The sequence below is a fragment of the Phyllobates terribilis genome, unplaced genomic scaffold, assembly GCF_046119375.1.
Source record: "Phyllobates terribilis strain yellow unplaced genomic scaffold, ASM4611937v1 Scaffold_12__6_contigs__length_324123572, whole genome shotgun sequence".
Taxonomy (NCBI): Eukaryota; Metazoa; Chordata; class Amphibia; order Anura; family Dendrobatidae; genus Phyllobates; species Phyllobates terribilis.
In genome coordinates this window covers 8,076,843-8,091,648 of record NW_027362772.1, presented here as the reverse complement: position 1 = coordinate 8,091,648, position 14,806 = coordinate 8,076,843, and the positions used below count along the sequence as shown (strand labels likewise).

The window sequence follows — 14,806 nt, the reverse complement described above, 5'->3', positions numbered from 1 at the left end:
TAACATGTTAACAGCTGCGGGTGGATCGCGATTCCACCTGCGGCTGTTGCGGGCACATGTCAGCTGTAAGAATCAGCTGACATGTCCCCGGTTCAGTGCGGGCTCAGCGCCGGAGCCCCCGCTGAACAGGGGGTGACAGCCTGGTGAGTACTAATACGCCCTGGGCCATTAAGGGATTAATGAAATGTTTTTATTTAATGTGATTAAACCTATTTCTTGTGTTCCGCATATTTACATGGTGAACATTCATCAATGCCGCATTGGTGAAAACCCAGAGGTGTAAGGCAGGTTCTCGTTATCGGCTTCTCTTGGGATTAAACCAGGAGACAGGAGTTGTGAAAGGGTCGGGGCCGAGAACAAACAACCATCTCGTAAAATCTAATTTAATTGGCTATCAATATATAACATGGGAAGGTATTTGTTAATAATTCCTTTAATCTGGCTATTTTCTTTGCTGTAAATTGTTACAAATATAGCTTTATCTAAGGTTACTTACTTCTCTGAATGTTTGATTAGTAAATCATAACGTAATTTTTTATCTGCTACTTTAGTGGCTCTATTCATTGCCCATCTATTATAACTGCCTTTTTGGAGTCTGTTGTAAATGATGTTTTTCCTTATTATATTGGAAACTCTTAAAAACGCTTGGTAGAAGGTCTGCCATGTTCCCCAATGATAATCCTCATGTGCTGTGCACATGGTGCGAAAATTTCCGCTGCGGATTATCATTGCGGAAAAATCCACAGCACTACCAATTATTTTGCGGAATTGCTGCGTTTTAGCATTGGACCGCGTGACATCCGCATGACTACACATGCACATGCGGATATCATGTGGTTCAATGCACGGATGGTACCCGGGTCTGGAGAAGAGGAGACTCTCATCCAGACCCGGGTACCATAGTACCTGTAGATAAAAAAGAATTTAAAAAAAACAAAAAAAAAACCTTATAGTCACTTTCGGCGCCCCCGGTCTCCTCTGAGTGGCGCTGCTGTCTCCTTGGCTTTCGGCGGTGGTCTGCAAGGACCTTCCGTGACGTCAGCGGTCAGTTGATGGTCACGTGACATTCACATGACTAAATAACGTTTAGTTATTTACTTTTTTAGAGCACCTGGAGCCACCGAAGATACCGGACGCATCGGAGAAGGAGACCGGGGGCCATTGGAAGGTGAGTATAATGTTTTTTTTAATTTTTTTTTTTTTTTTACTATTGATGCTTCATTTGCAGCATGATAACTTGGTCACACTATATAAATCCATGCCGGTTGCATGGATTTATATTGTGTGACCAAGTTGTCAAGTACTTTTCCAAGTGATGCTAAAAGCGCTTGATAACCCGCATGCGAAATCGCGCTAAGCTTCTACCTGGAAAAAAAAACGCACGTACAATCCGCATGCGTTTTCTCTGCCAGGGAGATGCAGAAACGCTCAGGAAAAATCAGCAGCATTTCTGCATCGTGGGCACATAGACTTAGAATGGTGTTTACATCCACAACAAGCCATTGACCTTATAATTTTGCTAGCTTTAAGTATATATTTGTTAGTTCTGATTTTAATGCATATATTTAATAAAGGTTTAAAATTTTACTTCAGAGAGGTTTCTCACAGTACTGCCCCCTACGCACACATTATGGTACTACCCCACAGCTGATTAATAAATACTATAATGCCCATAAATTGAGAAGGCTCAGTGTGACTCAGCACCAGGCACCTTGTCCCATGATGGTGATACCATTGAATAGAATAGTGAATCAGGGAGATTTAAGCTCTCCGATCCACCATTCACCCTTCACCTGTGAGTCTAAGACTCCGTGCACTGCAGGCACAATGGCGTCACTACATCCCACCTGTAGTACGGAGCCTCAGTACTCACACTGCACAGACCGGAGCAGCGCACCTCAGAAATGGGTTGGATGAGTTGTGTGTGTGTGTGTGTGTGTGTGTGTGTGTTTTTATTGTTAACTATCAGGAATTGTTGGGGCATCATATTATCATATTAAGTGAAGGGCTGTGGGGGCCATCATACTGTGTGGGATCCCTCATTCTGAGCTATATGAGTACACAGAAATACAGTGTCCATTTTAGGACACGATCAGGTATCAAAATCAAACATCAGAATTATGTCAGTTTGAGGCTAAATACCCTGTCTGAGAACTGATTCTGACTAGTGACTTTTACAACTGTAATAATAATAAAAAAAAAAAAAAGTAACTGTTCACTGATGGGACTTGAACCCAAAATTCTGTGTCCTAAAGCCAGTGCACTAACACTGTAGTTTCAGAGGTAATGCCATGCCTGGAAGCAAGGAGGGGTCCCCTAATCAGGTATACCAGCATACAACGCTTTCCTGGCTCCAGACCAGCAAGGAGCTTCTCCCTTTTTACTCAGGGACGAGGGCTGCAGCATAGCTATACACAGCAGGGCCAAAGAGGTAGCGCAAAGGGAAGGCCTACAACTCCACCTGGCTAGGTGGATCCCCCCAACTTGCTTCCAGGCCGCCCGGACCTCTACTACCAGCTAGTACCCGTGCCCCGGTCTGCCTAACCACCGCAAGTAAAGATAAGAGGAAACCGCCACTAAGTTGTGGACTGATTATTAACTGCGCCATCCTCTGCACTACACCATAACCGCAACGTCTACACTGCCCTGGAGCTAAGCTCTGCCTGTGGAGAGCTAAACCAACTCTGCTGCATTAACAACAGCTCCAGAGGACCTGCTCCGCAGCGGCGGCTCCACATAGCCGCATACCACAGGTGGCGTCACAAACTGTATATAAGAACTTTTATTCCCTGAAAATATCCCCTTTTTACTGACCGCCCTGGGTCATGGACTGGGTCTCCGCCACTGTGACATCTCCCCTAGCAACGACCGGCCCGGCACCGAGTACCCCACGTCCCAGGGGGCGCGTCGGATGCCTTACCATTGCGCTATCCAGTCAAGTGATGAAAATACTCAGGGTGACTAAAAGTCATTGTGTGACTTTCTTCAAACATCAGAATCACACATCAAAATCACACATCATTTGAATTTGGCTTGCTTGCAGTCTGTGCATAAGTCCCAATGAGTTTTAGACAAGTTGCACTGAAAATCATATAACCAAATAGAACTCCTAGGTTTTTAAAACTGAGTTAATAGCTTAGTGGTTAGTGCACTGGCTTTGGGATGTATAATTTTGGGTTCAACTCCCATCAGTGAACAGTTACTTTTTTTTATTATTACGGTTGTAAAAGTCACTTGTCAGAATCACTTATCAAAATCACTTATCAAGATCAGTTCTCAGACAGGGTATTTAGCCTCAAACTGACATCATTCTGATGTTTGATTTTGATATCTGATCATGTCCTAAAATGGACACTGTACAGGAGAACAATTTCCTGGTGATGAGTCAGATAGGGATAAGTAAGTGAGAAATACAGACCTTTGTTCTATCTGGTTGCAGACTTGAATTGATAGGGTGTTGTGTGACAGGAGGGAGACATCAGATTGAACGTTCTGAAGGAAAGATATAATGGCAGTGTGAATCCAGATTCCAGGCAGGGAGCATAGCGGAGTCATAGAGCAGGGAGAAGTCCTTAGCTCAGACCAGGAGGTCTACTTAAACAGTATAGAACTTCGCCCTGGAGGGAGGGGGCAGAAGGCCAGGAGGCCTAATTAAAGAGGTAAAACTTTAAGGTGAGCAGCAGGATGAGGTTCTTAGCACAGGCCAGAAGACCTACTTACAGTAAATGGTGCAAAACTTTGCCCTGAGGGGGCAGAAGGCCTAAATAAGGCTATGTGCACACGATGCAGAAATGAAGTAGAAAATTTCTGCATCTCCCTGGCAGAAAAAACGCATGCGGATTGTACATGTGTTTTCCTGCGGAATACATGCGGATTGACAATCGCTTTCCAGGCGATTTTAGCATCACCTGGAAAGTGCTTGACAACTAGATCACACTATATATAAATCCATGCAAACGGCATATATAGTGTGACCGTAAAAGAATGTTTAAAAATAAAAAAATAAAGCTATACTTACCCTCCGATGGCCCGGCGTGTGCTGCCGCGTTCGTTCCTGGCTTGTTCCTGGCTGCTGGGATATCGCGAGACACTGCGCTGAAGGACCTGGGTCACATGACTGTGACGTCACCGAAGGTCTTTCAGTTTTGCACGCGAGCAGAGGGAAGGAGACCGGGGGCCATCGGAAGGTGAATATATCTTATTTTATTCTTGTTTTTACAGTTTCTATGGTACCTGGGTGTGGAGGAGAGTCTCATCTTCTCCACACCCGGGTACCATCCGCACATTAGAACGCGCCAATAACGCAAGTACAAATGCAGTCTTGCGGAATTGGCGCGTTCTAATGCAAGTCAATGGCGGCAAAAACGCCGCGTTTCCGCAAAATTAATGGACATGCTGCGGATTTTTGAGCGCAGCGTAAACGCTGCGGAAAAATCCACAGCATGGGCACAGCACATGCGGATTATCATTGGGGAACATTGCTGCCCTTCTACCATGCGTTTTTAATGCATTTCCGCAGCTGCAAAAACGCTGCGGAAACGCATTAAAAACGCATCGTGTGCACACAGCCTTAACGGGATTAAGTTAAGCATAGATTCCTTATCTTAAAGGAAGAGGATTTAAGCAAACTATTGTCTATAGTAGAGAGGAAGTTACAGCGTCGCCAAACTGGGACACGAGTCCTTCTACAGAGAGTTGAAAATGCAGTGTCACAGCAAGTAGTGTGTGGCCCTCATTGAATGTATTTTGAGCGTACTATACTAATGAGGAGTCGTACAAGATGCACCTCAGCCAGTGAGGTCCTCACAAATGAACTGGAAACTGAAAGTAGCTCTAGGGGCCGTAGTGACACATCTCGACCCGTATGGTCCCCACAGGGGATAATGGACCTTCCCATAATGGTTTGCTGGACTGTTGTAGCTTGTAATAAAACTTATGTACTGCCACATGTACCCAGAAAGCTCGTGACTCTGCATGAATGCAGAAGAATTCATAAAGTGTTGTGTCTGATGTCTGATGTGTATATACTTCTCATTAAGTTCTTGTTAAGTAAAGAAAAGTTTATTTTTGGATTTTGGTCTCATTCATTCATCTCCATACCATGTGGTCTGTTCCTGCCGAGTAGAATAGCAGCATGCGGTCTGCAGAGTCGGGAGATATGACTCCTTCCAAACATGCCTAGATATTTTTTTCCTTTTGAGGTTGAGAGGCCCAATTACAGCTATTGATGTGGGCCCTGTGATTTCAATCTATGCCACTGTGAAACTTATTGATCTCATAGTACAATGTCCCCCACACAGTATAATGTTCCCACAGTACTGGCATCTGTCACACAGTGTTGTGCCTACTATCTGATGTATATACTTCTCATCAAGATCTTGTTAAGTAAAGAAAAGTTTACTTTTGGACTTTCGTCTCCCTCATTAATCTCCATACCATCTGGTCCGGGTCTGCCAAGTACAATGGCAGCATGTGATCTGCTGAGTCAGGAGATATGACTCTGCCAAATACATTTATATATATTTTCTGTTTGAGGTTGGGGATCAATTACAGCTATTGCTGTGGCACCTGTGATTTCTATCTACACTATTGTGTATAGGATAATAGAGTATAATAAAGTTGTTATGGATGTGACTTAACTAACATTGTGCAGTGAATGTGTTTTCCCTATAGTGACGAATTCTTGCTGGTAAAACTGTGATATTTTTATTTCATATTAAAACTTTTTTAAAAGTTTAAGCAACTCTCATCAGTGCGATCATACACCATACAAGCCTCTGATTGCTCAGGTGATGCACTGTACTACTGTAGTGCCGTGTATTATCCCTGCCTGTCTGTGTAATACTAACGGCCCCATACACATGAGATAAGGGATGGCTAAACGGTTATTTGGCAGACGACATATCTCTCCAGACACCCCCATACGCACACATATTCCAGCTTTCCTGTGGGCAGCATGAGAGAGTCGCCTCCAGACTCCTCTAGCAGAGGGTTATCTACAGCAGTGGTCCCCAACCTTTTTTGCACCAGGGACCGGCTTGAAGCAAGATCATTTTTCCATGGCCCAGCAAGGAGGGGGTGGGGTGGGCGGGGCTTTGGTCATATGGGGGCGGGGTAATGGAGGGATTTGGAGTTTAGTGCATACTTATCATATAGTGTAGACCAGGTCCCCGCCAGGAGCTATGCCAGGAGCCCCACATAATGTGCTGTGCCAGGAGCCGCATCACTGAGGCCCCATCACGCCCTGCAGCAGGACAGGGCAGCTGTCCTGACAGCTGCTGTTCAGCTGCATTTACTTCATCCCAGGGGCGGACACAGACTGTAGTGGGCCCCTGTGCAAGAAATTTTTGGGGGCCCCCCCTGCCCTTCATAAGGCAACAAAGTTATGTAAACATAACCCCCCCCATGTGCATCTCTCACCCCCCCATGTGCAGCTCACCCCCGTGCATCTCTCATCCCCCTCCGTGCATCTCTCATCCCCCTCCGTGCATCTCTCATCCCCCTCCATGCATCTCTCATCCCCCTCCGTGCATCTCTCATCCCCCTCCGTGCATCTCTCATCCCCCTCCGTGCATCTCTCATCCACCCCCCGTGCATCTCTCATCCACCCCCCGTGCATCTCTCATCCACCCCCCGTGCATCTCTCATCCACCCCCCGTGCATCTCTCATCCACCCCCCGTGCATCTCTCATCCACCCCCCGTGCATCTCTCATCCACCCCCCGTGCATCTCTCATCCACCCCCCGTGCATCTCTCATCCACCCCCCGTGCATCTCTCATCCACCCCCCGTGCATCTCTCATCCACCCCCCGTGCATCTCTCATCCACCCCCCGTGCATCTCTCATCCACCCCCCGTGCATCTCTCATCCACCCCCCGTGCATCTCTCATCCACCCCCCGTGCATCTCTCATCCACCCCCCGTGCATCTCTCATCCACCCCCCGTGCATCTCTCATCCACCCCCCCGTGCATCTCTCATCCACCCCCCGTGCATCTCTCATCCACCCCCCGTGCATCTCTCATCCACCCCCCGTGCATCTCTCATCCACCCCCCGTGCATCTCTCATCCACCCCCCGTGCATCTCTCATCCACCCCCCGTGCATCTCTCATCCACCCCCCGTGCATCTCTCATCCACCCCCCGTGCATCTCTCATCCACCCCCCGTGCATCTCTCATCCACCCCCCGTGCATCTCTCATCCACCCCCCGTGCATCTCTCATCCACCCCCCGTGCATCTCTCATCCACCCCCCGTGCATCTCTCATCCACCCCCCGTGCATCTCTCATCCACCCCCCGTGCATCTCTCATCCACCCCCCGTGCATCTCTCATCCACCCCCCGTGCATCTCTCATCCACCCCCCGTGCATCTCTCATCCACCCCCCGTGCATCTCTCATCCACCCCCCGTGCATCTCTCATCCACCCCCCGTGCATCTCTCATCCACCCCCCGTGCATCTCTCATCCACCCCCCGTGCATCTCTCATCCACCCCCCGTGCATCTCTCATCCACCCCCCGTGCATCTCTCATCCACCCCCCGTGCATCTCTCATCCACCCCCCGTGCATCTCTCATCCACCCCCCGTGCATCTCTCATCCACCCCCCGTGCATCTCTCATCCACCCCCCGTGCATCTCTCATCCACCCCCCGTGCATCTCTCATCCACCCCCCGTGCATCTCTCATCCACCCCCCGTGCATCTCTCATCCACCCCCCGTGCATCTCTCATCCACCCCCCGTGCATCTCTCATCCACCCCCCGTGCATCTCTCATCCACCCCCCGTGCATCTCTCATCCACCCCCCGTGCATCTCTCATCCACCCCCCGTGCATCTCTCATCCACCCCCCGTGCATCTCTCATCCCCCCCCCCCGTGCATCTCTCATCCACCCCCCGTGCATCTCTCATCCCCCCCCCGTGCATCTCTCATCCCCCCCCCCCGTGCATCTCTCAACCCCCCCCCCGTGCATCTCTCAACCCCCCCCCCGTGCATCTCTCAACCCCCCCCCGTGCATCTCTCAACCCCCCCCGTGCATCTCTCAACCCCCCCCGTGCATCTCTCAACCCCCCCCGTGCATCTCTCAACCCCCCCCGTGCATCTCTCAACCCCCCCCGTGCATCTCTCAACCCCCCCCCGTGCATCTCTCAACCCCCCCCCGTGCATCTCTCAACCCCCCCCCGTGCATCTCTCAACCCCCCCCCCGTGCATCTCTCAACCCCCCCCGTGCATCTCTCAACCCCCCCCCGTGCATCTCTCAACCCCCCCCCGTGCATCTCTCATCTCTCCCCGTGCATCTCTCATCTCTCCCCTCCCCCCGTGCATCTCTCATCTCTCCCCTCCCCCCCATGTGCATCTCTCATCTCTCCCCTCCCCCCCATGTGCATCTCTCATCTCTCCCCTCCCCCCATGTGCATCTCTCATCTCTCCCCTCCCCCCCATGTGCATCTCTCATCTCTCCCCTCCCCCATGTGCATATCCCATTCCCCCCACTCCTAGTTAATTGTATTTAAAAAAAAATAAAACTTGTTATACTTACCCCCATGCGATCCCTGCAGAATCCTGGCGCTCATCCAAATCGCTGACACCAGGTTCTCCTGCCTTCCGGTCATGTGACGGCGCCGTCACATGACCGGAAGTCAGAGGAATTATGAGATGTCCTGGACCCGGCGCTTTGCATGGGGCCGGGGGCCCCATGAGGAGAGAGACTCACAAGAGGGGGGCTCCGAGGGGGCTCCTACCGGCCCGGGCCCCATACTGGAGTCAGGGCAGTCATGCCCTGATGGCGGCCCTGCTGGAGGCTGGAGGGGCCCCCTCTCCCTCGGGGCCCCCATTCAATGAACCGGCTGCACGGGCGGTAGTTCCGCCCCTGCTTCATCCTGCTTCAGGACCTGTGGTGACATCACAGTTATGTACCTTGATGTCATCACAGGTCCTCTACAGGTCTACCCTGCGGGAGTCTAGAACAGCGGGCAGCATCCACCCCACACAGTGTGCTCTGAGCCACCGCAGACCAGAGCACACTGTCAATGTTTAGTGATTGTCTGTGGCGGTGCCGCGGACCGGCTGAAAAAACCCCAACGGCCCGGTCCTGGTCGGCGGTTGGGGACCTCTGATCTACAGGAAGAACAAACTGATTAGCCTCTGAAATTCAGGATGCCAAATCCTTCTCTGCCCTGACATCATCTGTCGGGAGGCCCCCAAATACATTATATAGTCGACCAAACCCCCCGAAATCAGTGCTTTCATGTAACTTTAGTCTAAAGTGTATGGGGGCATTAAAAGGTAACTTATTGGACGTTGCCTCTGGCCTGGCCTAATAGACTTTCATGGATTGCAGGCCCAGACACCATTAATAGGCATTTAAGTATCATAGCTACTAGGCAGCCCCATACTATCGTGTACTTGGGGGAGGAGGGGAATTCAGCTGAACTTTCTCAAACCTTCTTAGATGCCATGTTTGTTTTGGACAGCAGCAAGTGGTTAAGCTGCCAGTGTTTTTGTTGCGGCTGCACCTGTGCCATCCCTGCGGTGTACATCTATGTTCTAGGGCCAAAAGAGTTATTTAAAAAAAAAAAAAAATGTTTAATGTGTTAAAAAATAACCAAATGTGTGTTATTATTATATCGCCATTTATTCCATGCCGCTTTACATGTGATCGGGGTATACACAGCAAAAACAATTACAATAATCTTGAACAATACAAGTCAGCAACTGGTACAAGAGGAGAGAGGACCCTGCTCGCGAGGGCTCACAATCTACAAGGGATGGGTGAGGATACAGTAGGTGAGGGTAGAGCTGTTTGTGCATCGTTATGGTGGAGCGATGGTTACAGCAGGTTGTAGGCTTGTCGGAAGAGGTGGGTCTTCAGGTTCCTTTTGAAGGTTTCCACGGTAGGCGAGAGTCTGATATGTTGGGGTAGAGAGTTCCAGAGTAGGGGGGGAAGCACGGGAGAAATCTTCTATGCGATTGTGGGAAGAGGAGATAAGAGGGGAGTAGAGAAGATCTTGTGAGGATTGGAGGTTGCGTGCAGGTAAGTATCGGGAGACTAGGTCACAGTTGTATGGAGGAGACAGGTTGTGGATGGCTTTGTATGCCATGGTTAGGGTTTTGAACTGGAGTCTCTGCGTGATGGAGAGCCAGTGAAGGGATTGATAGAGATGAGAGGCCAGGGGAATAGCAGGGGGTCTGGTGGATTAGTTGGGCAGCAGAGTTTAGGATAGATTGGAGGGGTGGGAGAGTGTTAGATGGGAGGCCACAGAGCAGGAGGTTGCAGTAGTCCAGGCGGGAGATGATGAGGGCATGCACTAGTGTTTTTGCAGATTCTTGGTTGAGGAATGTGTGTATCTGGGAGATTTTTTTGAGTTGGAGTCAGCAGGAAGTGGAAAGGGCTTGGATATGTGGTTTGAATGAGAGATCAGAGTCCAGGGTTATGCTTTTTCATGTTTTTTTCATTTTACAAGAATTGTTGGTGCCAATTTTCTTTTGAAACATTTTAATATCTGCTTTTTTCTGGTGTTTTTATTGTAATATAGGAAAACCTAAGGCCAGAAATAAACCCCATAAAATACTGTACATGCAGACTTTGGTATCAAATAATTTATGTCCGTGGTATTTGTGCAAACAAGAAAGTTTTATAAAAGCCTCAAACTTCTGTGTGTGAATCAGACATGATAATAGAAGATTACAGTTTGGGGAAGACGGGAAACATTCATATAGACGGCCAGTGGTGATGTAGTCAGTGACTTACTCTGGCCAAATATCTGTCTAGAGCCGTATTATAAGATAAAGATGTCGTCCTCATCATGAAGTAGTTATTTCTCATGTCATGTGAAATGAATATCTCCTGCAGTATTACTAATGCTGATCCCAGTGTCAGTAAATGAGATGAGAATTAGTGTTATGGAAGATGAGTCTATGAGAAACGTATTCAGCTGCCGACTCCGAGGAAGAAACTGCTTGTTGTCTGTGGCCTAAAATATATAGGTTTTATTAGTAGATGTAAAGAAGAAAACTAGATACTGTAAAGTAATAAATCTCATATCTCCAGTAATTGTATTATTACACTGAATTCTTTATGATGTTACATTTTTATCTTTTTCTCATTCAGGTCTCTACAATATCAGATCATCTCAGTGAATATCTTCTACAAAAGGGAATTTTACTGATTTACCCAACAAATATGGATATGGACAGAGACAAGATGGCGGAGAAGATATTGCACCTCACCCTAGAGATCCTCTTCCGGCTTACTGGAGAGGTGAGAGATTCTGATGACGTCACATTACATCATTCTTATCTATGGGAATAACAGATGGACAGAACTGGAGAGGTGAGGACTCTGGAAATGTCTGGAGTGAGATTTATTAATGTGTCTCTCCACAATCAGGATTACACAGTAGTGAAGAAGACCTCTAGTGAGCGCTGTCAGGACCCTGTGTCTGAGGGATGGGGAAGACCCCTGAGCCCAATCACAGGGCCTCCATTTCACCCCCTGATACATGAGGACATCAGTGACCAAAAGATCCTAGAACTCACTTACAAGATGATTGAGCTGCTGACTGGAGAGGTGACACTGCTGGGAATGCTGGGACATTATACAGTATCGCTATGGAGGGATCGGGGGGGATGATGGTATCATTGTATGTGTCAGGTTCCTATAAGGTGTCAGGATGTCACCGTCTATTTCTCCATGGAGGAGTGGGAGTATTTAGAAGGACACAAAGATCTGTACAAGGACATCATGATGGAGCTTCCCCAGCCCCTCACATCACCAGGTAATAGGATTAAATACACACGGCCTATAATTATCTGTATGTAAAGAATGAATTCAGTCCCTGTATGTGTTTCCTCCAGATCTATCCAGTAAGAGGACAACACCAGAGAGATGTCCCCGTCCTCTTCTTCCACAGGACTGTAAACAAGAAGATCCCAATGTTCCTCAGGATCATCAGGTAGATGGAGAGAAGGTGTCATGAGATCTCCCCTATGATGTGTAGACGGCTGTGAAGGTCTTGTGCTCAGTCTTGTTTTATCCACCATTATTATATGTTTTATACTTGTGTAATGAGAACGGTGGAGATGGCAGGATTAGAGCTGATCATAGATGTGACTTCTCCATCTGTCTGTGACTTTTATAATATTTGTTTCAGGGTGAAGATCTGACCCATATTAATACTACAGAGACATATATGAGGGGTGATGAGTGGTGTAAGGAGGAGATTCCTACATATGACTACCCAGGTGAGTAGTAACCACTAAATGCCGAAAAGTCACAGATTCTTCTCAGTCACTAGATGTGGTTATCTTCTCTTCGGTGTAGTCCGTTCATATCACAATCAATCAGTCACCCTTTTCCTGCTAAACCAAAACTGTCCCCATTACTTTGAGCGTTGACAGTCCTGTTGGAGTGAGACATGTTCCGGCCAGAGCTTACAGTCCGGAGAACGCACCCTACCCCCTGGGATTAGTAGACGCTGACCCTTACCTTCACAGGTCCCTAAACCGCAAAGCAAAATGACAGCGTACGTAAAATTTGCTGACAACATAGACAATCATGTGAACAAAAATATAATCCGTATGGTGGGCCTTGCTTTTATGACGAGACCCCAGTCCAAGTCCTTTTTATTTATATGCTCAAATATAAACCACAGTCACAAAAACACAAGAAATATAATAGAATTATATATTTTCTCCTTTCTTTTTCTATTTAAACACTTCCCTGACACCCCCCCCCCCATTCAGAGAAGAGAAAAGAAGAGAAAACCCTTCAATCAATAATTCTTGCCCATATTTCTTAAATTCTTTTTCTCCTACTTATTCCAGCTTTTCATTTATTGGGATGTGCAACTTTGCCTAAGCTGCTGTTAGAAAATTATATTTTTCTAAGTTATCCAGTTCTTAAAAATAAAACCCCTTGCAGATAATAACTGTGAAGTAATTAGATCCTTAGTAGGAAAATCCATCCTGACTCCTATAAAAAAAAAAATGAAATGACAAAACAATATTCAGCCTCTCAGCAACAAATGTGTTAACTGGTTCCCAAAATTCCCTAATTTCCCGGCAGTCCCAATACACATAAGATAGATCTGCCGCCTCTGAGTTATGATGTTTTTAATTGTAAGTTTTTGTATATAAATATTACAATACACAAAAGTATCCCCACAAGTCCCAAATCCCTCCCGCCCCAACAAAATACAACAAGATATATTAAAGTGCAACATAATCAGTAAAGTAGATTCACGGTTCAGTAAAGGATAGGGAGGCGGGAATGACCTCTAGTTGTGCTCAAAAGTTTACATACCCTGGCAGAATTTTTCCTTTCTTGGCCTTATTTCAGAGAATATGAATGATAACAAGAAACCTTTTTCTCCACTCATGGTTATTGGTTGGGTGAAGCCATTTATTGTCAAACTACTGTGTTTTCTCTTTTTAAATCTTAATGACAACCAAAAACATCCAAATGACCCTGATCAAAAGTTCACATACCCTGGTGATTTTGGCCTGATAACATGCACAGAATTTGACACAAATGGGTTTGAATGGCTACTAAAGGTAACATCCTCTCCTGTGACCTGTTTGCTTGTAATCAGTGTGTGTGTGTGTATAAAAGCTGAGTGAGTTTCTGGGATCCAGACAGACTCTTGCATCTTTCATCCAGCCAGTGACGTTTCTGGATTGTGAGTCATGAGGAAAGCAAAAGAATTGTCAGTGGATCTACGGGAAAAGGTAGTTGAACTGTATAACAGATGAAAGGGATACAAAAAGATATCCAAGGAATTGATAATGCCAGTCAGCAGCGTTCAAACTATGATTAACAAATGGAAAAATCAGGGGCTCTGTAAAAACCAAACCACGGTCAGGTAGACCAACAATAATTTTGGCCACAACTGCCAGGAAAATTGTTTGGGATGCAAAGAAAAACCCACAAATAACATCAGCTGAAATTCAGGACTCTCTGAAAACTAGCGGTGTGGCTGTTTCAAGATGTACAATAAGGAGGCACTTGAAGAAAAATGGTCTGCATGGTCGAGTCGCCAGATGAAAGCCATTACTGTGCAAATGCCACAAAGTATCTCACCTACAATACGCCAAACATCACAGAGACAAGCCTCAAGACTTCTGGAACAAGGTAATTTGGAGTGATGAGACCAAAATTGAACTTTTTGGCCACAAGCATAAATGTTACATTTGGAGAGAGGTCAACAAGGCCTATGATGAAAGGAACACCATTCCTACAGTAAAGCTCGGAGGTGGATCGCTGATGTTTAGGGGATGTGTGAGCTACAAAGGCACAGGAAACTTGGTAAAAGTTGAAGGAAAGATGAATGCAGCACATTATCAGCAAATACTGGAGGCAAATTTGCACTCATCAGCCCGGAAGCTGCGCATGGGAAGTACTTGGACGTTCCAACATGACAATGATCCAAAACACAAAGCCAAGTTGACCTGTCATTGGCTACAGCAGAACAAAGCGAAGGTTCTGGAGTGGCCATCTCAGTCTCCTGACCTCACTATCATTGAGCCATTCTGGGGAGATCTGAAGCGCGCAGTTCATGCTAGACAGCCCAGGAATTTACAGGAACTGGAGGCTTTTTGCCAAGAAGAATGGGCAGCTTTACCATCTGAGAAAATAAAGAACCTCATCCACAACTACCACAAAAGACTTCAAGCTGTCATTGATGCTAGAGGGTGCAATACACCGTATTATGAACTGGGGTATGTAAATTTTTGATGAGGGCCATTTGGATGTTTTTGGTTGTCATTATGATTTAAAAAGAGAAAACACAGTAGTTTGATAATAAATGGCTT

General features: G+C 46.9%; 2 protein-coding genes across 2 annotated transcripts in view; one reads left to right on the top strand and one right to left on the bottom strand.

Moving 5' to 3' along the window:
• Positions 1–14,806, bottom strand: part of LOC141171888 (gastrula zinc finger protein XlCGF66.1-like) — a 469,561-nt gene that overhangs the window by 286,140 nt on the left and 168,615 nt on the right. The window lies entirely within an intron of this gene.
• Positions 1–14,806, top strand: part of LOC141172877 (uncharacterized) — a 41,222-nt gene that overhangs the window by 12,129 nt on the left and 14,287 nt on the right. Inside the window, exons 3-8 of the mRNA XM_073657499.1 lie at positions 1,107–1,168; positions 11,106–11,255; positions 11,385–11,564; positions 11,649–11,772; positions 11,852–11,949; positions 12,148–12,238. Coding sequence (XP_073513600.1) covers positions 1,107–1,168; positions 11,106–11,255; positions 11,385–11,564; positions 11,649–11,772; positions 11,852–11,949; positions 12,148–12,238 — 705 coding nt within the window. The remainder of the gene's footprint in view (positions 1–1,106; positions 1,169–11,105; positions 11,256–11,384; positions 11,565–11,648; positions 11,773–11,851; positions 11,950–12,147; positions 12,239–14,806) is intronic.